At 52.6% G+C, this 21,096-nt stretch overlaps 1 protein-coding gene across 1 annotated transcript; it reads right to left on the reverse strand.

The window, feature by feature from the left end:
• Window positions 1-582: 582 nt before the first annotated feature.
• On the reverse strand, window positions 583-20,599 carry XNDC1N (XRCC1 N-terminal domain containing 1, N-terminal like). Its single transcript, XM_073333287.1, has 11 exons — window positions 20,538-20,599; window positions 17,805-17,937; window positions 10,932-11,068; window positions 10,311-10,449; window positions 9,311-9,466; window positions 8,464-8,627; window positions 7,970-8,046; window positions 6,985-7,223; window positions 5,704-5,794; window positions 5,253-5,371; window positions 583-3,158 (listed from the first exon to the last, which is right to left on the reverse strand). Exons 1-11 carry the CDS (start codon window positions 20,565-20,567, stop codon window positions 2,911-2,913), a joined length of 1,533 nt encoding a protein of 510 aa, XP_073189388.1. The 5' UTR covers window positions 20,568-20,599; the 3' UTR covers window positions 583-2,910.
• Window positions 20,600-21,096: the final 497 nt, after the last annotated feature.

Consider the following 21,096-nt stretch of genomic DNA (forward strand, 5'->3'; position numbering starts at 1 on the left):
TTTAAAATCCCTCCTGGCCAGAGGAAAAATCCTCTCACCTGTAAAGGGTTAAGAAGCTAAAGGTAACCTCGCTGGCACCTGACCAAAATGACCAATGAGGAGACAAGATACTTTCAAAAGCTGGGAGGAGGGAGAGAAACAAAGGGTCTGGCTGTCTGTCTGCTGCTTTTGCCAGGGACAGAACAGGAATAGAGTCTTAGAACTTTTAGTAAGTAATCTAGCTAGGTATGTGTTAGATTATGATTTCTTTAAATGGCTGAGAAAAGAACTATGCTGAATAGAATGACTATTCCTGTCTGTGTGTCTTTTTTGTAACTTAAGGTTTTGCCTAGAGGGATTCTCTACGTTTTGAATCTAATTACCCTGTAAGGTATCTACCATCCTGATTTTACAGAGGTGATTCCTTTACATCTATTAAAAGTCTTCTTGTAAGAGAACTGAATGTTTTTTCATTGTTCTCAGATCCAAGGGTTTGGGTCTGTGGTCACCTATGCAAATTGGTGAGGATTTTTAGCAAACCTTCCCCAGGAATTAGGGTGCAAGGGTTGGGAGGATTTGGGGGGGAAAGACGTGTCCAAACTACGTTTCCCAGTAAACCCAGTTAAAGTTTGGTGGTGGCAGTGGAAATTCCAAGGGCAAAGGATAAAATTAATTTGTACCTTGGGGAAGTTTTAACTTAAGCTGGTAAAAGTAAGTTTAGGAGGTTCTCATTCAGGTCCCCACATCTGTACCCTAGAATTCAGAGTGGGGGAGGAACCTTGACAGACCCACACTGCAGTGCATCCTACGAGTTAAATGCAGGGAATGGGAGTCATTATTACATGTACTGAAGTAGCACTTACAGGCCTCCACTGAAATCAGGATCCCACAATGATAGGCACTGCACATGCTAACGGGCATGCCCTGCCCTGAAGAGCTTTATTGTCTTCTCCATTTTACAGATGGTAATTGAGGCACACAGAGATGACGTGATAGACGCACGACAGCAGCACTGGGACTAGAACCCAGAGCACCTGGCCCCTAGGCCAGCGCCTTAACTACAAGGCTGTCCTCCCTCTAAGTGAGGTCCCTCTTTCTGTTCCTACCTGTCACCTTGGTATCTAAGGGTACATCTAACATGGCAGCTGGGAGTGAGTCTCCCAACCAGGTAGACAGATGCGCTCTAGCTTCGCCAGATCCAGCACACGACAAATAGCAGCATGGATGCTTCAGGCTAGCCACCTGAGCTCACCCCCCATAACAACTACGTGGGGGAAAGGAGACACTTTTCATAAAACATTCACTCCGTACCTGACCTCTCAATTCCCATCCTCCAAGGAAACCTGCACAACACCTTCCAAAGACAAGCCTGGGAGCTTAAATACCTAACATCTTGAATAGTGCATGCAGATGTGGTCGCTCCATCTCAAAAAAGATATATTGGAATTGGAAAAGGTTCAAAAAAGGACAACAAAAATTATTAGGGGCATGGAACGGCTTCCATATGAGGACAGATTAATAAAACTGGGACTTTTCAGCTTGGAAAATAGACGACTAAGGGGGGATATGATTGCGGTCTATAAAATCATGACTGGTGCAGAGAAAGTAGATAAGGAAGTATTATTTACCCCTTCACATGAAACAAGAACCAGGGGTCACCAAATGAAATTAATACACAGCAGGTTTAAAACAAAAGGAAGTATTTCTTCACACAACGCACAGTCAACCTGTGGAAGTCTTTGCCAGAGGATGCTGTGAAGGCCAAGACTAACAGCGGTTAAAAAAAAACTGGATAAATTCATGGAGGATAGGTCCATTGATGCCTAATAGCCAGGATAGGCAGGGATGGTGTCCCTAGCCTCTGTTTGCCAGAAGCTGGGAATGGGCAACAGGGAATGGATCACTTGATGATTCCCTGTTCTGTTCATTCCCTCTGGGGCACCTGGCATTGGCCTCTGTCGGAAAACAGGATTCTGGGCTAGATGGACCATTGGTCTGACCCAGTCTGGCTGTTCTTAACTTTGCTAGACACCAAAAATTACAGATTTGATATAGACACTGGATTTATGGCTCATTACAACAATCCATAAGCCACTAAGCCTCCTTTGGCATGTGACTGCAGAGGAGTTAGCTGCCCACTTCACCTGGAGTGGTCTCTTGCAACATATGTTAATGCCTTATGCTTAGCAACCTGTCCCACCTTGTATTTAGCTGTGACAGTCCAAGTGCCTTTCCCAGATCTGAAGAAGAGCTCTACGTGGCTCGAAAGCTGGTCTCTCTGACCAACCAGACATTGGTCCTATAAAAGATATCTCCTCCCGCATCTTGTCTCTCTAATTTGGGACCTACACAGCTCCACCAACACTACTAACAGTCCTTCCCTGCATCACAGGTGTATGTGAATGTGTGCATCTGTCTGGCTCTGGTTGAGTCATCATTGTCCTTCAAATCCCCCCCTCAACTCTCTTTTGCTGTGAGGCTGACAAAAAAACTTGACAGTAGTCAGGCTACTGATGTGCTGAGACCCACACCTGCCGTGCTGGCTGATACAGTCTTTGTTTCCTTGTGCTCCCACTTCAGTCTGTCTCCGTCTGTTGTCTCTTGTTGTACGCTTAGGTCGTAAGCGGTTTGGGGCAGGACCGTCGTTTTGTTCTGTGCTGTACAGCTCATAGTCCATCCCCAGTGTGACCCTTCTGAAGTCAAGGGAGTTGCCGCAGGGCTGAAAGCATTCCAGGACGCCCATGAAATGTGGCCTGTGTCCCAGGGTCACCATGACGGCTATGGCCCTTCAGTCCAAAGGAGGCTCCAACCCAGCTGAGCAGAGTAACCCCGAGGTTCAGACACAGAGATACCTCAAATGGAGCTGATGGGGAGGATAGGGTGGCATGTGCCAGTGTTGTGCCTCTACGACCCAACCTGGCCCTGCCAGCCCTATTCCACCCACAGCCAGGAATGGGGGTTCTCCAGGGCTCCTGCCTGCTCCCCACAGGTGCTGGCATGCCTCTCCACCTCCGCCATGCTGAACCGGAACTCGCAGATGGGGCACGGCACCCAAGCCTCAGGGAGCTCCTCGCGCCGGGGATCTTCCCGTGGTGGGGATGGCCAGGCCGTGTCTGGAAGGGAGCCATCTTCCCCACAGGCAGAGGCGTGAACGGGAAGGAGATCTGTGCTGAAGCAGCCTGCAGCGAGGAGAGATGACAGCAGAGCTAACCCAGGGCCACCTGGACTTCCTGGCTGCCAACGTACTGCATGCACTGGCCACCTGGGTTTTCACGCTGAGAGCAAGGTTAGAACTTGGAACCCCAGCCCTTGTCACTCGATCTTCGTCAACTATTCCCTGTGTAGGGCCTACTGCATAACTAGGCAGTTCTGATTCCATCCAGGAGAGGGCAGTAGCCTGCAGAGTGCAGTTTATTACTTTACAACAATCAACATGTATATAGTGCTTATCATAAAATTCCAAGGCCAGACGGGACCACTGGGATCACCTGGTCTGACCTCCTGTATAACACAGGCCAGAGAACCGTCCCAAAATAATTCCTAGAGCAGAGCTTTCATTCTGAAGGAGCCTAGGCCACTGTATGCATTCACCTGCCATTGAAATGCAGCCACCTCTGGGGTGGCACACGACAGCTGTTGAACAGCAGTGAAGGTTCCCATAGCCAATTGAAAGTGCTGGGGGAGAATCAGGTTGGTGGAGTGTAGTTGCAGCCTGTCTCCAAGCTCAAACCCTGGTTTTGTGCGTTCGACAACTTCCGCAAACAAAACCATGGGCAGTGAAACCAACCTCACCTCCCTGCGCCCCTTTGGGTCTCCTTAAGCAGGTGTGGCTGAAGCCAGATGAACTGCTGGGCGCTTGGCTGCTCTGAAAATCAAGCCACTGGGGCACCCAAGTATGGGTTTAAGTGGATACCTTTTAGGTAACCAAGTTTGAATCATAGAAACGCAAGGCTAGAAGGGACCTCAGGAGGTCATCTTTCTAGTCCACATCTCCCTGCAAAGTCATGAATAAAGGAAGCAAGGCTGTGACTAAGACCGGAGAGAGAGGGAGAGTGCAAGGAAATCCCTCATGGCAGTAAAAGGGGATGGGACTGGAACTCTGGAACTGAGCTATTACTGATGTTTTAAGGATGCTGTGTGAGACTCTGCCTTTGAGACACCCCATGGTGGTCAGATGGGTTACAATCCAGACTGGCTGCCTCTCTAATGGCACATCTACACTGCAAACAAACGTGTAATTGTAGTACGGGTAGGAACGCCGTACTACCTTTCATCCAGCTAGCCCGCGTAATAACAGTAGTGAAGACATGGCAGCGTGGGCTAGCAACGAGAGTACGTCCCCAGTTGCTAGCCCGTGCTGCTGGATCTTCACTGCTATTTTTACTCACGTAAATTGGATTAAAGATGGCACGGGTCTGCCTACCCATGCTACGGTCACACCTCCCCTTGCAGTGTAAACAGACCCTAAAGATACACTAGTTCAGAGATACTTGCATGGAGGCTCGCTAGCTGCAACTGACTCTTTAATGTGTCCCTTGCGGATCTGTGCAGTACACGATATTAAAACACTGTGTGATTGAGTTATTAACCCATCTAAGTTATTAACCCATCAGGATGCTTTTACTAGGTTATTAACCAATTGTAGTTGTTAAAATAATACTTGGTTAGTCATTTTGCTCTGAGAATAATATATAGATATAAAAACTAAATATTTCCCCGTCACGCTGTTTTAAATCTCACTCTATAGTACTGTAGCAAAGGAAAAGCTGAATTCACACTACTGTAGCTCTTTTGGGTAATGTTGGTTGCTAATTTGGCTCCTGAACCATTGCGGTCTGAGTACACTGCTCTAATTCAACACCAAGTTACTGGGCTGGATGCCAGACTCATGGGGTGAGGGTCTTTGGACAGTTTCCAGATCAAACTAGACAGATACAATGGTCTGCTCTCACCTTGAAGTCTATGCTCACCTTCTTCTTCAAGTCCTGCTCTGGAGACGGAATCAAGCGAGATGCCAAGCTGAACACCCCACTGATTGCAAACCCACCAGATGGGCAGGGATCACATCACGCCTTTTTTACAACCAGCTGAGTTAAGGGAGGGGCCTGCCACGCTCAACCTGAGAGCCAGCTGCATCTCAGGGGTGGATCACATGAGCCTCACAGATCCAGTGTGTGTGTGACGGACCCAAAGGCCTTTCCGAAGAGAGTGATTTAGGCAGGACGACACATGCTCCAAGGCACTTGTTGTAGACCGCACTCCAGAACACTCACCCGCACAGATGGGGCATACACCCATCTCCCCGTCTGCCTCTCCACGATCATCCAGCTTGTTGGGCCTTCCTCCCCAGCCCCTGGCTCTTCCTCCCTGGGTGCCAGGCCTGGGCATTGACCTGCAGAGAGAGATTTCAGGAGCACTTGTTTTTCCAGTCTGCAGTGTCCTTTGCCCTCGCACCCCAAAGGTTAAAGTACCGCCCAGGCTCAGAGAAGCTGCCCTGCCTGTTGAGACACACCAGAGGTGGTGGCTGGAAGGACCAGGATCCCCTCATTCCGGCTATCCCATCCTACGCACCCACTGGCTGTGATTGAGACCCAGAGGAGAGCCCCAGGAAGGCACTGCGTGGGCTGGGACACTGGCTCAGAAAAGGAGCTGCCAGCTGGGCTCCAAATGGGAAATCGGGACATTTGAAGGGTTAAGGGGAACACAACAGGGATGATCCGTTACCTCCCTGTGGCACCTTGTGATCTTCGTCTCCTGCTTGGCTTCACCCGGACCCTCCTCAGGGGTGGAGCGTCATGGACATCCTGCATGGGGCCTGGAGAATAACCAGCATCAGCATTGTACCTAGCTCCTGGATAAAGCTTTACAAAGTAGGTTGGGATCACTGTCCCCATTTCACAGATGGGGAAAGTGAGGCAGCGGGAGGGGAAATGACTTGCCCATGGTCACCCAGCAGCCCAGTGGCAGTTCTGAGACTAGAACCCAGGTCTCCCGAGTCCCAGCCCAGGTTTCTGCCCACCAGGCCACACAGTCAAGCCAAGCTGCCACCAACACATGCAGATGTGCCACTGACAAGCAGTTTGGTGGGACTGGAGACCGGGAGCTTCACATGCTCCAGAATCAACAAGAAGCAGTTTTGAATGGCGATGCTGAGCCATGAATACATCGGGGAAGGACATGATTCACTGGCCGAGATGGACACCAGGTAAGCCCAGCCCATGGAGTCTGCACCAGGGGACCAAGGGCTGATGGTGCTCAGCTACCTTGGGGGAAGCCAGCTCTGCGCTCAGAGGGTCGAGACCCCAAAGAGAGAGGGGAGCTGGCTAGAGCGGGAGGGGGCTGGAACGAGAGCAATGGGAGGAAATGAAACAGAAGCTGCTGACAGCGAGATCGCCTCCTGTGGGACAGTCTCCCAGTGGAAAGCCCATCTGTGAGGGCTGTCACCAGCCCAGAGCTCAGAACGGTTTCACAGCCTTTGGCGCCTGCCTCTAAGGAAGAGATGGGCCAGTTGGGGTCTCTGCCAGAGAGCGTAGGGCCAGTCCTGCCCTGGATATGGAGAGGGACAACCTGGATGGGACCCAAAAATGCTCATCTACCTCGGTCTCCTCTCATCCGCCCAGCAACGGTGTGACCCCCTGTTGGCTGAGGACTGACAGAGCAGGCCTTACCCAGGGCGGAGGTGGACATTCCCCATCAGCTGCCTGGGCACGTTCCAGCAGCCCGGGATCCGTGGTCTGTAGGCAGCACTTCCAGCCGGGGGGCCCTGTGGGTGCCTTTCGCCAGCTGGGCAGAGGGTGCCATGCCAGGTCGTCCCAGATGCCCATCGCTCTCTGGATCATTACAGGAGCGCATGCCAGAAGAGCAGCTGCTGATCCCACCCGAGGGGGCGGGACGGCTTTGCAGAGGGCCCGCCCAGGCTGCAGCATCCCCAGCTCAGCTGGGCAGAGAAGGAGCTTGTGAGATCCCACTCGAGTCCCCACACGGCTGCGACGGGCTCCCACTCACCTGCTGCTGTAGGGCTCACGGCTGGATCTTCACCCTGCTGCCCCTGGCTGCTCGCCTGTCTCTCAGCGGCCAAAGAGGTGGCGCTGGGGCCCAGATGGAGAGTGCGGCTGCGCGACTGGGCCGCCGACAGCACCATCCTGGCTGTCCGGCTGAGACAGGCTGGGCTGCGTGGGTGAGGGCCGCAGCTGGGCTCCAGCAGCTGCAGTCGGCTCTTCAGTTCCTCCTCCTCCCCCTTGCTCCTGGGCGCAGAGAGCCAGAGACCCAGTGATTCCTGCCGATTGGCCAGGGAACGCCCCTGAACGGGACAGACACTCCCTGCTCCCAACCCTGGAAGGTATCTTCCCCAAGGCCAGTACCAAATCCCTTCCAGCATCAGCTCAGGGAGTGATCGGGACTTTGGTCCAGAGCCCCACTCACCCCACAGCTGGACATGCGAGTCAGACAGTCTATCCTGCAGTCACCCTGGGCTAGGATACAATGGTAGCAGCAGGGGCTCGTTCATGGGGAGGGGTGGGAGACACCAGCTGGAAGGGGCTGCCATCCATGACGGCTTTGGCCTGGAGGGCATCCTGAGGGGCTTGCTCCCAGCGCCACCTCAGCTCCCGTCCGGCTCAGGCCACAGCACAGGGCTAGATCCAGCTGGCGGAGAACAGCTTTCTGGAGCAGCCCCCAGCAGCAGCCTGGCCATCCAGCCCAGTCGATGGGGGCAACGCACTGAGAGAGGCTGTGCCAGAAGAGGAGAGGGTTTCTGGGAGGGGACGCAATCACTAGGACCAGGGGCTCCTCCCAGCCTGAGCCACTGGAATGGGGTTGGCAAGCCCCCAGCTGGGACCCATAGGAGCAGCTTCCATGTGAGTGTCACTGGCACCAAGACAACCCCAGGAGGGAGGGGAAGCCGCCCATGCCATTGCCTTTGGCCCAGCCCCATAGCTCCAAGGCACAGCCCCTCCCTCTGAAAGGCGATTGCTCCCCCGAGGGTACTTACGGCTGCACCTCCGGGAAAAAAGTCCTGCAAAAGGCGGGGCTGGCAAGCCAGGGGCTGGCTGCGGGCTCGTGACCCATCTGGGGGAGAGGGAAACACAGCTCAGAGCCCTGCTTTCATGGGAGATATCCCCCAGCACCTCCAGAGCCAGCGTGCGCAGAGAACTAGTAGCAGTAGAGAGGGAAGAGACCCTCAAGTCCCATCCAGCCCACCCCATGGCCAGTGCACTAGAGCACATAACACAGGAACAATCCTGCACTGGTCCCCGTCGGGCAGCTAGAGGAGCTGACAGGTCTCCTCCCCCTCTGAACCTGGCACACTCAAGTGCATAGGCCTCGCAGCACCCAGGGTGGGCTGAGCAGGCCACTGGCCTATCCCCACTGTAGCCAGGGGGCGAGAGCACCAGCCACAGCAGCAACCAGAGACCTCCTCCTTCCAGCCCAGACCCCCCCACCCATCATGTGCAAGGAGCAGGGGGATTGCTCGCAGGCACGGACCTGGGGCGAGAGTGGAGCCGGAGCCGCCTGGCTGTGATTGGGGTCCAACGGGGTGCGGATGTGGATGAAGGAGAGGCCAAACTGGGCCTGCTTGTTGAAGGGCTGGCTGCAGGTGATCCTCACGCGATCCCACTTCTCGCCCAGCGCCGCCGCCAGGAAATCCCCTGCGGACAGAACAGGAGCAGATGGGCTGCTTCACTCCTGGAGCGAGATGCTGCCACCTTCTAAGGGCCTTGCAGTCAACCCAGGAACATGGCCCTGCCACCTCATATCCAATCATGGGGCCCCAGCTCCACAGATCCAACCACTGGGACTGTCCCAACTGGTACTCCACCACCCCACTGCACTAGCTCTAACCGCTGGGACCACCAATCCCCACAGTGCCAGATCCAACCACAGGGACCCTAGCTTACCACCACATCGAATCCATCCTGGAAACTCCCTGAGACAACCCCCCCCCCCCGCCCCCGCATGACAAACCAAATCAACGCATCAGGACCATCCAGGCTACTTCCCCAGTAGCTCCAGCCAATGGCCCACCTAATCCTGTCTCAGTGGCCAATACTTGTTGATTCAGAGGAAGAAAAAAAGAACGCCCCAGGGCAATTGTACACATACAGGAACAGGGATGACCAGTTCAGGTACCCAGATCCTATCATGCGGGGCCCGTATGAATACCTGGAGAGAGGGCAGCCCTGGAGATGGGATGAACTCCCATCATGAAATGTGATTACTTGCCATAACAAGGCATAGAAGGGCAGGCACGATGCACCACCACCCATGAGCCCTAATCAATGATACCCAGCCAGTGACCCACAGCCACTCATGTGAGCTGGGCCCTCTTTACCCTCTTTAAACATCCGGACCCCGGAGCGGTTCCTGTCCAGCTTTGAGTCAGCCGGCGTCATCAGTGTAGTGCTGGGCACCAGGGTAACATAGGGCTGGTCCAGCGGCCAGGAGGAGCGCCCCACGTCCACCTGGAGAAAAGCACAGCCGCAGTTCCCTGCGCGTGGAGGGGCAAAGGTCAGGCCTGGAGCAGCTGAACCTCCCTCAGCTCTGAGCTGCAGTGAAACTGATCAGCCAGACCTGGGCACTGATACTGGAACCCCAAAGAGCTGTCAATGGGAAGGGAGTGGGGCTGTTCGGTCTCCGTGGCCTGTTCACTCACTGCTGGGAGCACCCACAAGAGGCCCATCAGGCGCCAGCAGCAATGGCGGCTTTGAGGAGGGATGTTGTTCTAATCTGCACCCCAGGGACCAGTATCCCAGCACATGACAGAGACTGACCACAATTCACCCACTGGCACGAGATATGGGGTGAACATTTTGCTAACAGGGAGAGACTTTCTCCTTGTGGCTGGCTAGTTATAAAGGGGACTAGCAGTCAAGCAACTGCCCTGCCCTGCCCCTGTCTCACCTGGGTAAGTCACCTCCCCTCACTGTGCCTCAGTTTCTCCATCAGTAAAACAAGGACCACTGTGACAAGAGACAAGTGCACCATGTTACCATTGCAGTATGGGGAACTAGCTAGAAACCTCTGGACTCCTCGGAAGGGATAGCTCAGTGGTTTGAGCATTGGCCTGCTAAACCCAGGGTTGTGAGTTCAGTCCTTGAGGGGGCCATTTAGGGATCTGGGGCAAAATTAGGGATTGGTCCTGCTTTGAGCAGGGGGTTGGACTAGATGACCTCCTGAGGTCCCTTCCAACCCTGATATTCTATGAATTAACAAGGAGGACAAGCCCTTCAAGCGTAGAGACAAGCACGGTGGCATTGCAGGAGACCCCAGAGAGATTTGCAGGTTAGACTGCCCACAAGGGGTTGGGGTCTCTGTTTCTCCCTCTCTCATACCTATGTCTATGTAGCCGATAGGACTAGCCCGTTCCAGCTGCAGCTCCACTTTCAGCTGCCTGCTCCGATCCCGGGGGCAGCTCAGCCACGGGTGAATGCCATCATCATGCAGCAGATTCTCCACTGGATACCTGGGGTCCTGCACCAGACCAGTGGGGAGGGGAGAAAGCAGAAGCAGGGTGCTTAGTAGAGGGATTGGGATAGAAGGGGAGCGGGGGAAAGAGTCAGCAAGAGTTACTGTTCTCTAGTAATGATCTCAAAGCAGATTACAGATTTTACAAACGGATCAGACCTTACCTACTGCTGAAGTGCAGCCATTTCTGGGGTGAAGTGTGGTAGATGTTTATCAGCACACAGAAACATTATACAACAGTTTACGGCAGGAAGAATACTGTATCCAATTCACAACACTTTCCAGGTCAGATCCTCAGCTGGTGTAAAGTGGGGAAGTCTGGATCTATATCAGTTTATACCAACAGAGGATCAGACCCCCAATTTCTATAAGGCATTTCACTCAAGGATCTCACAGTCCTAGGGCATGCAGAGTTCTGCAGCAAAATGTAGCACCCTCTCACGTCCAATTAAAGACCTGCAGTTGAAGATGAAAAGCATTATTATTACCTGAGAGGTGAAGGACACCACATGGTTGATTTTAACTGGAGCCATTTCTGATTCTTCAGAACACCCCCAGCTGCCTGCTCGAAGCTTCCTCTGGGTTTCCCAGAAACACACACTCACTCCATCTGGTCTGTCAGCGTCTGGCAGAAACACAGACAGAATCTGATTCTTTACAGAGTTTGGAGCCATTTCCACTTGGTCTCGCTTTGGGAAGTGTTAGGGGGCTTATTCCTTCACCCACTTACTTCCCTGGTCCTTCTCGCATGAACAGAGAGCAACAATACCCGAAGTCCAAAGGTGCAAACAATTTGATGTTTATTGGGGTGAACTTCCAGCAAGCATGATTCCAGTTTCCTTCCTTAGTATCCTCCTTCCCAGCTTTGACACCACAGAGCCTTACACCTGTGTCCCTGTTCCCATTCCTGCCCTTAGCCAAACATTATTCCAACTTCCTTACTCCCATTCCCATCTCCCTCACCCGCATGCCCACCCCCACCCCATCCCACCCACACCCACTCACTTCCTCATTGACTACAGATTATATAGTAAAACTTGAGTTCTGCTTAGCTATACCTTAACCAATCATTTTCCTGAAATTTAACTAACCCATCCTAACATATTGTAACATGATTATTTAACCAATTATATCCCACCACTTTAATTAGTTTACACCCAGCAAAATTAATTATACAGCAGACAGGAACAATCACAGAACCAGACAGAGATTATACAGACAAACAATAGCCAAGTGGGAACTATAATGACAAAACAATACAGAAGTGACGATTTCACATCCCAGCTATTGATAAGTGAGTTCTTGCCAGACAGGATGCTATCAAACTAAGTTTCCTTTTACATTTTCTAGGCACTTCCCTTTCTCTGGAGTTGATGGGAATACAATCCTGTCCTGATAATGCCTAACAGCCCAATAGCACCTTAGAATCATAGAATATCAGGGTTGGAAGGGACCTCAGGAGGTCATCTAGTCCAACCCCCTGCTCAAAGCAGGACCAATCCCCAATTAAATCATCCCAGCCAGGGCTTTGTCAAGCCTGACCTTAAAAACTTCTAAGGAAGGACATTCTACCACCTCCCTAGGTAACGCATTCCAGTGTTTCACCACCCTCCTAGTGAAAAAGTTTTTCCTAATATCCAACCTAAACCTCCCCCACTGCAACTTGAGACCATTACTCCTTGTCCTGTCCTCATCTACCACTAAAATAGTCTAGAACCATCCTCTCTGGAACCACCTCTCAGGTAGTTGAAAGCAGCTATCAAATCCCCCCTCATTCTTCTCTTCTGCAGACTAAACAATCCCAGTTCCCTCAGCCTCTCCTCATAAGTCATGTGTTCCAGACCCCTAATCATTTTTGTTGCCCTAAAAAATGATTTCAATGTGACTTATTTCAATGTGCCTAGTTTGGAATGTGAGGATGTGACTGTTCGCTTCCCAGCTTATGGCTGCCTCTGCTGCTTAGCCAAAGGCCTTAGCCTAAGCACAGGGCCACAAACTGTCACAGTAAGAGAAGGCCCTTACACCAGCAGACAGTGATTTTGATTCTTTCTTTTGTACCTCTATAACTAGCCAAGTGATAAGAATACACCTAAATTCTTAGAGTATAGGTCTTTACAGACAGGCCTAAATATCTATATCCTAATAGGCAGGTTTGCCAAGTGCTGTATTTTCGCAGCCAGCAATAAAAGCGGATTTGAATTTCACTGAACATTTATGATCCTCCCTCTGCTTTCACTGAAGAAGCTGGATATTGCATATTACACCCTGTGCTATCCAGACCAAGCCTCAACAACGCACAGTCAGATGCCTGTTTGAATCCCCTGCGCCCTCCTTTCTACCAGATCAGAGGCCTTGTGTATATGGGAAAGATGCCCCAGTTTAACTTAAGGTGTGAATTTCAGGATGACTGTATTAATCAATTCAGTACAAACCTCCATATGGACATTCTTATTTCAATTTAACTTAAACTGATTTCCAAGCAGCTTAAACTAAACCAAAAATAAATCCACTCAAATTGAAATCAGTTTAAGTTCCCATCTTAGGTGAAATTGGTCCAACTAAACCACCTGATAAACTCCATGGAATATTACTGTGATGGCAGATGGGAGGACTGGGACCAAAGCATGTAACATTTTCATGTATGTATACTTTTAATTAAACCTATACCTGACTGCCCCTCAATTTATCTCCAGCTAGATGGCTAGTAGGTTCCATGGAAGACTTAGGTCTGAAGGAGGACAGGAATTTTGTTGTCTTGTATTGATCTGCAAAGCACCAGGTACACCTTTGATGCTGTAGAAATAATATGTAATTTTACATCTTTCCTTAGGCTTCACTCACTTCCTCCGTACCCTTTTGTTTCCGCCAAATCCAGTCTCTCTACGGGTTCATTTCAGGTTACCCCAAGTTGATCACACAGCAAATTCTGTGAATAATTTCGGGAGGAAATTGATCTTTCTTTGAACTGCTGATTTTTTAGAACATTTGACTGTTATAGAGCACTTTGAGCTATGCTTTAAACATTTGTTTTGCTAAATAAAATTAATCATCATGTTTTCATGCAGCCTCATTACACAAAGTCCCCATGTAAGGATACTGCACTGGCCTGGAGTTGTATCAGGATATTTTAATATCCTAAAAGCTAGCAGGACTGGCCTGTGAAAATCAGAATAAGTATTCACTTTAAGTGGTGTCTAAACAAAGCAACAAGTGAAACTTCAACAAGGAAAAAAACGACATCTAGACTCTTCCACTAATGTTTACATGAGAAATTAATCCATCCACAGATTTAAGCATCAGTTAAAAAGCCATTGAAAATAGTTAAAGAAGTCAATTTTAATCTATTTCCCAGAGCAAATGCTACTGCTATGGGTTGTGGGAACCAATTCAATGTAATATTAACAAAAAAAATCTCAACTGTTACTTCTTCAGGAAAAAAAAAAAAAAGTCAGGTATAAAATTACAGCATCTCTTTTCCATGGTAACCTGGAACGGACACAAACCCTCCTTTGCTTTCACATACAACCCTTATCCCCAAAAGCCCTCCCACGTAGATGATCCCCAACCCCACGTCCCCGGATGCCCTCCAACTCTCACGAGATAAATAAGCAACCCGGCTTTCAAAACAAGCCCCAAAACAGCTCAATCCCTTTTCAAGACAAGCGCAATCCATTTCCGCTCGGTGACACTTAACACCCACAAGCCAGCCCAAAACAAGGCAATCCCACTTTGGTTAAACAAGCCACACACTTCAAAATGGGATGTTTTTATAAAAATACCATAATTTATTTTCAGCATTAAAATGCACACAACAAAAAGGTACCTTGTAACCATTCTGCCAGATAGAGACTGCGGCAAACAGGGACAGGTTAAATATGCCGAGGGGGTTTCTTCAATAACACTTGAGGAAACTATATATGTATAAAATAAAACATTCTGAGTGCATTTGAAGGATTTACAGAGAAAACCTCACAACCCTTTAAGAGATTGGCAACGAGATTGCTCTTGCTTTTCTGCAACCTCCGCCACACCACCCCTCCGCATCACTGTATCCCTATCGCTCCAGGCTGCTTGCTTTTGCTGACTGGACTTGAATCCTGGATTCTTCATGATACGCAGATGACAATGCCTGGTTTTTTTGTTAGCTGGGGTGTGTAGGAAACACCACAGTGGCAGGGCAGAGGAACATGGCGGCAGCCACACAGCTTACTGATGAGGAGCTGTTCTTGGAGCTCAAAAGCTTCAGCTTCTCACCGGGGCCAGTCACCGAGAGCACCCACCCAGTCTACCTGAAGAAACTGCAGGAGGACAAGCGGGCCGGAGCCCGTGGAGGTGCCAACAAGACCCAGAACAGTAACAACAACAACACAGGGGCTGGCCCTCAGCGGCACCGCCCCTCTGGCCAGCCCGACAGTCAGCCCTCAGCGGCACCGCCCCTCTGGCCAGCCCGACAGATGCTTCCTGGAGAGTCCTGAGAACACACTGTGGCGTGCACTGTATTCCCGCGACGTATCTATCTCCAGGGGAGCGGCTTAACAACTCTTTATACCATCTTGAACAGCTTTGCACCTCCTAGAACAATAGTGAACATTGCGCCGAAATTAACAGCGCACAGTGGCAAGTGGCTGGCTGCAAATTGACTTCCAGGAATTTAGTGTCCGATACAGGGATGCTCTTTGGAAACAATATTCTAGCTAAAAGACCCCAAAAGAAAGAGAGGAGGGTGTCCAGCATCTTGAAGGCATTACCACCAGATTCCAGCTGGAACAGTTTGTTGATTCCGGAGAATTCCTGCAGAATCGGTGTTAGAAACTGTAAATACAGTTTATTCACAGGGTCGCAGTACATGTTGTACAGAACTTCTGCTTCATAGCAACACAGCTTAGCTTTGCTCAGTTGGAAGCGTAGCTTCAACGCATACCTCTGATCCAGTATGCACACAAAACAGCCGTACATGAAGAGCCATCTCGTCACTGACAGCTGAACAAGCTTCAGTGGTGTGTTACCAAGATTCATCACCTGGAATAGCTGTGCATATGCACACTGTCTCTGGGGGCTGCGAGAGAACCAGCTGTAGGAATGGGAGACTAAAAACTCGAGACTGCGTGGCAGCATTTCTATGGCACACAGCTGGATGGAGTGACATACGCATTTGATGAGACTGAGCCTGTCATTCTTCTTGAGCAGATGCGTGTACATGGAATTTTTATGTCCGACCATGACGCTACAGCCGTCGATCCCAATACACCTGCTGAAATCCAGACCAACACTGACAAGAAACTGAAGCAGTGCTGTGGCAATAGCTTCAGCTATTTTGCCTTCCAAACTGACTAGTCCCAAAAATATGGAGACAATCTTGCCTAAGGAGGGACTGAAGTACCGCACTACAGTGCAAAGCTGCTTTGCTGCAACAATGTCTGTGCTCTTATCTATCATCCGTGAATCCTGGGATTCACCAATGTCTTTGATGAGATTGTAGAACATGCAGGGAGCCATAACTTGGTTGATTAATGCCCTGCATTTTGTGCGATGGAGGCGGGTATCTTTTTCAAAAGCTGACCCAGCAAGCATACTGAGGTGATCCACAGAACTGACCACTGGTGGAGGCAATGTAGCAGGCCAGTTTTAGCTCTGCTTGGTGCATCGTCGAGACTGAAGGTCTTGAGACAGTGAAATCAATATTTGTCAGGTGCATCACAGAAAATGGTTTTGTATTTGATTTATGTTTCTCAGTTGGAAATGAATGTTGCACAAGGTCTGCATGATGTGCACGAATTAGGGCTTTGCAATATCTGCAAAAAGCTTGTGCGTTATCGCCAGTTAGGGGCTTCAGCCAGACTTTAAATTCTATTCCTTTTTCCCCCATTCCTTTCTGTATTTCTTTCCATACTTAGCCCATTTTCTTGTGTTTGGCTGCTGCTGATCCACACTGCGCTCTTTCCTCTAGCATTGGATGAGCCTCAAAATTGCGGACAAGACAGGCTATCCTGGAACATGATAGGAATTGATGTGTCAAGTGGGTGGACCAGGCCAAGAATGTCCACGATTTTGGCCCCCACCAACACCTAAAAACCATCCACATTACAAGGACTCTGTGAGGACCTCGGGGGGTGGGGGGGAGGACTTGTTGCATACAGCAGCATCTGCCCCCCCGCTCCCCGCAGGGGGATCTGGGGGAGGCCTCTGTGTGTGAACTATTTCCCTGCGTGCTACAGCACCCCACGGTTCAGTATAGTATATAGAGTAGTATAAACAAGTCATTTCATTCATTGTATGTATGAAATAACTGTACTTTATACTGACTTCACTAGTGCTTTTTATGTACCCCCTGTTGTAAAACTAGGCAAATTTGTACATGAGCTGATGTACCCCCTGGAAGACCTCAGCGTAACCCCAGGCGTACCCCTTGTTGAACACCACTGCTGCAAACTGTCACTTACCTTATGATGTTACTATTAAGTGTTGTAATTAAAAATGGCAGATGGACCGCAGGGGCCCACCACAGCCCCCAAAGTTGCTCTACGCCTACACCATCCCGAGCATGGAGCAGGCAACAGCACTGTGCTCCCACACACAGCACGAGGTCTGTGCCATGGCCACCCCGCATTCCCCCCCCACACACACACACACAGACTCTCAGCTGTGCCCCTTCTTCCCCCACGCGACAAGCCCCTGAGACAGCTGTGCCTGCTCTAGCCCCCAGTGACCAAGCAACAAGCATCATTCCCCAATCCCCCCACCGACTGTCCTCCTTGCCCCGAGCTGGTGCTGCAGTACCCCCGCAACAGCTGTGTGCCTGCCACCCCACAGTCCCCTCCCCCACCCAAACCCCCACAGCCTGTGTCCCCCACCCCTCACAGACCATAAAAGGCCTCCCCCCCACCAGTGCACTGTGCACCACCATCAGAAATGCACCAACACCACCAAGAAAGAAAGACCACCACAGCTGAACCTTTTTATGAAAAGGTTGTACACACACACACCCATCCACAGCTCCACCGGCGAACCGCTGGCGCAGCCATAATACCACCGGCCACTCAAAAGCCCCCCGCCCCATGGTGCACCACACCTCCAGAAACGCCCCAAGAGTCACTGACCAACAATAGTGGCACGGTGCCATTCCAATCCCACCCCCAGAGCCCCCAGGCCCACCCTGGCCCCGTCAATCCCCGATCCCTGGCCACACCAGAGTTTGACACCCAACGACCCCCGCCCAGCCATTCCCCTGCCCCTCACACACACACCCCAACAGCCTTTCCCCAGCTGGTGCAGGAAGTGCAACACCACCAAGATACACCAACAGAAAGACCAATCACAGCTGAGCTTTTAATCATAAGTTCAGCCGAGCCACGGGCACTTACTGAGGGGTGCGCTCAGCGGGACTCGTCTTCTTTTCTTCTTCAAGCCTAGCAGCGGTGCGGTGATCCGCGGCGGAGCCAGCCAGGCCAGCGAGAGTGAAGTGCCAGTCGCTGGTTGTGGTGATGTCAACCAGCACTGATGGTGAAAAAATAAATGAAAACCAAAACCAAACCCCACAAGCAACCAGTGCAGAACCAGCAGCCAATCACAGACAGCTGCTGCTCCAGCCTGGCCCTGCCAGCTTGCTGCTATCAGTGCCCCCCCAGACCAACAACCCTCCCATACCAGTGTGTGTGGGGCAGGGGTAGGATTGGCACATTGCAGGGCCAGGGCCAGGCAGCCAGAGACAGCAGCAAACACACACCCAACCCCCCACCCCCCTCACCCAGCAACCCCCCCAACAACCCTCCCAACCCAACTCCCCACAACCCAGCCCAACTACCCCAACTACTCTCAACCAACAGCCCCCCCACCCCACAACCCCCCACCCCACCACAATCCCCCACAACCCTCCCAACCCAACTCCCCACAACCCAGCCCAACTACCCTCAACGAACAGCCCCCCCACCCCACAACCCCCCCAACCCCCCACCCCACCACAATCCCCCACAACCCTCCCAACCCAACTCCCCACAACCCAGCCCAACTACTCTCACCCAACAGCCCCCCACCCCACAGCCCCCCCAACCCCCTCACAACCCCTCACCACCCCCACAACCCAACTCCCCACAACCCAGCCCAACTCCCCACAACTACTCTCACCCAACAGCCCCATAACCCTCCACCCCACAACCCCCTCATCCCACCAACCCAACTCCCCACAACCCAACCCAACTCCAACTACTCTCACCCAACAGCCCCCCACCCCACAGCCCCCCCAACCCCCTCACTACCCCCACAACCCAGCCCAACTCCCCCAACTACTCTCACCCAACAGCCCCATAACCCTCCACCCCACAACCCCCTCATCCCACCAACCCAACTCCCCACAACCCAGCCCAACTACCCCAACTACTCTCACCCAACAGCCCCCCCATCCCACAACCCTCCCAACCCAACTCCCCACAACCCAGCCCAACTACTCTCACCCAACAGCCCCCCACCCCACAGCCCCCCAACCCCCTCACCCCCCCACAACCCCTCACCACCCCCACAACCCAACTCCCCACAACCCAGCCCAACTCCCCCAACTACTCTCACCCAACAGCCCCATAACCCTCCACCCCACAACCCCCTCATCCCACCAACCCAACTCCCCACAACCCAACCCAACTCCCCCAACTACTCTCACCCAACAGCCCCCCACCCCACAGCCCCCCCAACCCCCTCACTACCCCCACAACCCAGCCCAACTCCCCCAACTACTCTCACCCAACAGCCCCATAACCCTCCACCCCACAACCCCCTCATCCCACCAACCCAACTCCCCACAACCCAGCCCAACTACCCCAACTACTCTCACCCAACAGCCCCCCCATCCCACAACCCTCCCAACCCAACTCCCCACAACCCAGCCCAACTACTCTCACCCAACAGCCCCCCACCCCACAGCCCCCCAACCCCCTCACCCCCCCACAACCCCTCACCACCCCCACAACCCAACTCCCCACAACCCAGCCCAACTCCCCCAACTACTCTCACCCAACAGCCCCATAACCCTCCACCCCACAACCCCCTCATCCCACCAACCCAACTCCCCACAACCCAGCCCAACTACCCCAACTACTCTCACCCAACAGCCCCCCCACCCCACAACCCTCCCAACCCAACTCCCCACAACCCAGCCCAACTACTCTCACCCAACAGCCCCCCACCCCACAGCCCCCCAACCCCCTCACCCCCCCACAACCCCTCACCACCCCCACAACCCAACTCCCCACAACCCAGCCCAACTCCCCCAACTACTCTCACCCAACAGCCCCATAACCCTCCACCCCACAACCCCCTCATCCCACCAACCCAACTCCCCACAACCCAACCCAACTCCCCCAACTACTCTCACCCAACAGCCCCCCACCCCACAGCCCCCCCACCCCCCCACAACCCCTCACCACCCCCACAACCCAACTCCCCACAACCCAGCCCAACTCCCCCAACTACTCTCACCCAACAGCCCCATAACCCTCCACCCCACAACCCCCTCATCCCACCAACCCAACTCCCCACAACCCAGCCCAACTACCCCAACTACTCTCACCCAACAGCCCCCCCATCCCACAACCCTCCCAACCCAACTCCCCACAACCCAGCCCAACTACTCTCACCCAACAGCCCCCCACCCCACAGCCCCCCCAACCCCCTCACCCCCCCACAACCCCTCACCACCCCCACAACCCAACTCCCCACAACCCAGCCCAACTCCCCACAACTACTCTCACCCAACAGCCCCATAACCCTCCACCCCACAACCCCCTCATCCCACCAACCCAACTCCCCACAACCCAACCCAACTCCCCCAACTACTCTCACCCAACAGCCCCCCACCCCACAGCCCCCCCAACCCCCTCACTACCCCCACAACCCTCCACCCCACAACCCCCTCATCCCACCAACCCAACTCCCCACAACCCAACCCAACTCCCCCAACTACTCTCACCCAACAGCCCCCCACCCCACAGCCCCCCAACCCCCTCACTACCCCCACAACCCAGCCCAACTCCCCCAACTACTCTCACCCAACAGCCCCCCCCCAACCGCCCAAGCACCCCCCCGCCCCGAGCCAGGGACACACACACCAAGGGCCGGCAGCGGCCCGCAAACACCATCACTCCCCCCCCGGCCTGTACCCACCAAGTCCCCGCCCCGCTTTGCCCAATAACAGCCGCAGCTCCTCAGGCAGGAGGGTAGGACTGAGGAAGCCGCTATCTCCCGCCAAAACCCACCTGACCTTTGACCCCCCCCCCGCTGGGAGCCGCGCTCGGGCCCCGCCAGGGCTATTTGTAAATATTTTATTTATTTCTCTCTCGCCCCACGATGATTCTGCTAATTATAGTTATGCGCCCATAATTATTATGCTTTTTCCCTCTCTCGGGGGGGGGGAGACCGCGGGAAGAGTTAAAGGTCAGGCGGCGCACGGGGCATGCCGGGATTTGTAGTCTTTCCGGAGCGCCTCGTCACGTCCAGGGCGCAGACTGCGAGGCGGGACAAGAGTAGGGAGAGTCTCCCAAGTGTAGCACCCCAGAAAAAAATGTAAATTGAAGTTAGTGGAGAGAACGCTTTATCTTTACAGCCCGACATCAGAGAATCACTGTGTTCTCTGATTCGGGAGGCGTCCTGGCAATGTACCATTTTTTT

Source organism: Lepidochelys kempii, chromosome 1 (assembly GCF_965140265.1).
Source record: "Lepidochelys kempii isolate rLepKem1 chromosome 1, rLepKem1.hap2, whole genome shotgun sequence".
In the NCBI taxonomy this organism is placed as follows: Eukaryota; Metazoa; Chordata; order Testudines; family Cheloniidae; genus Lepidochelys; species Lepidochelys kempii.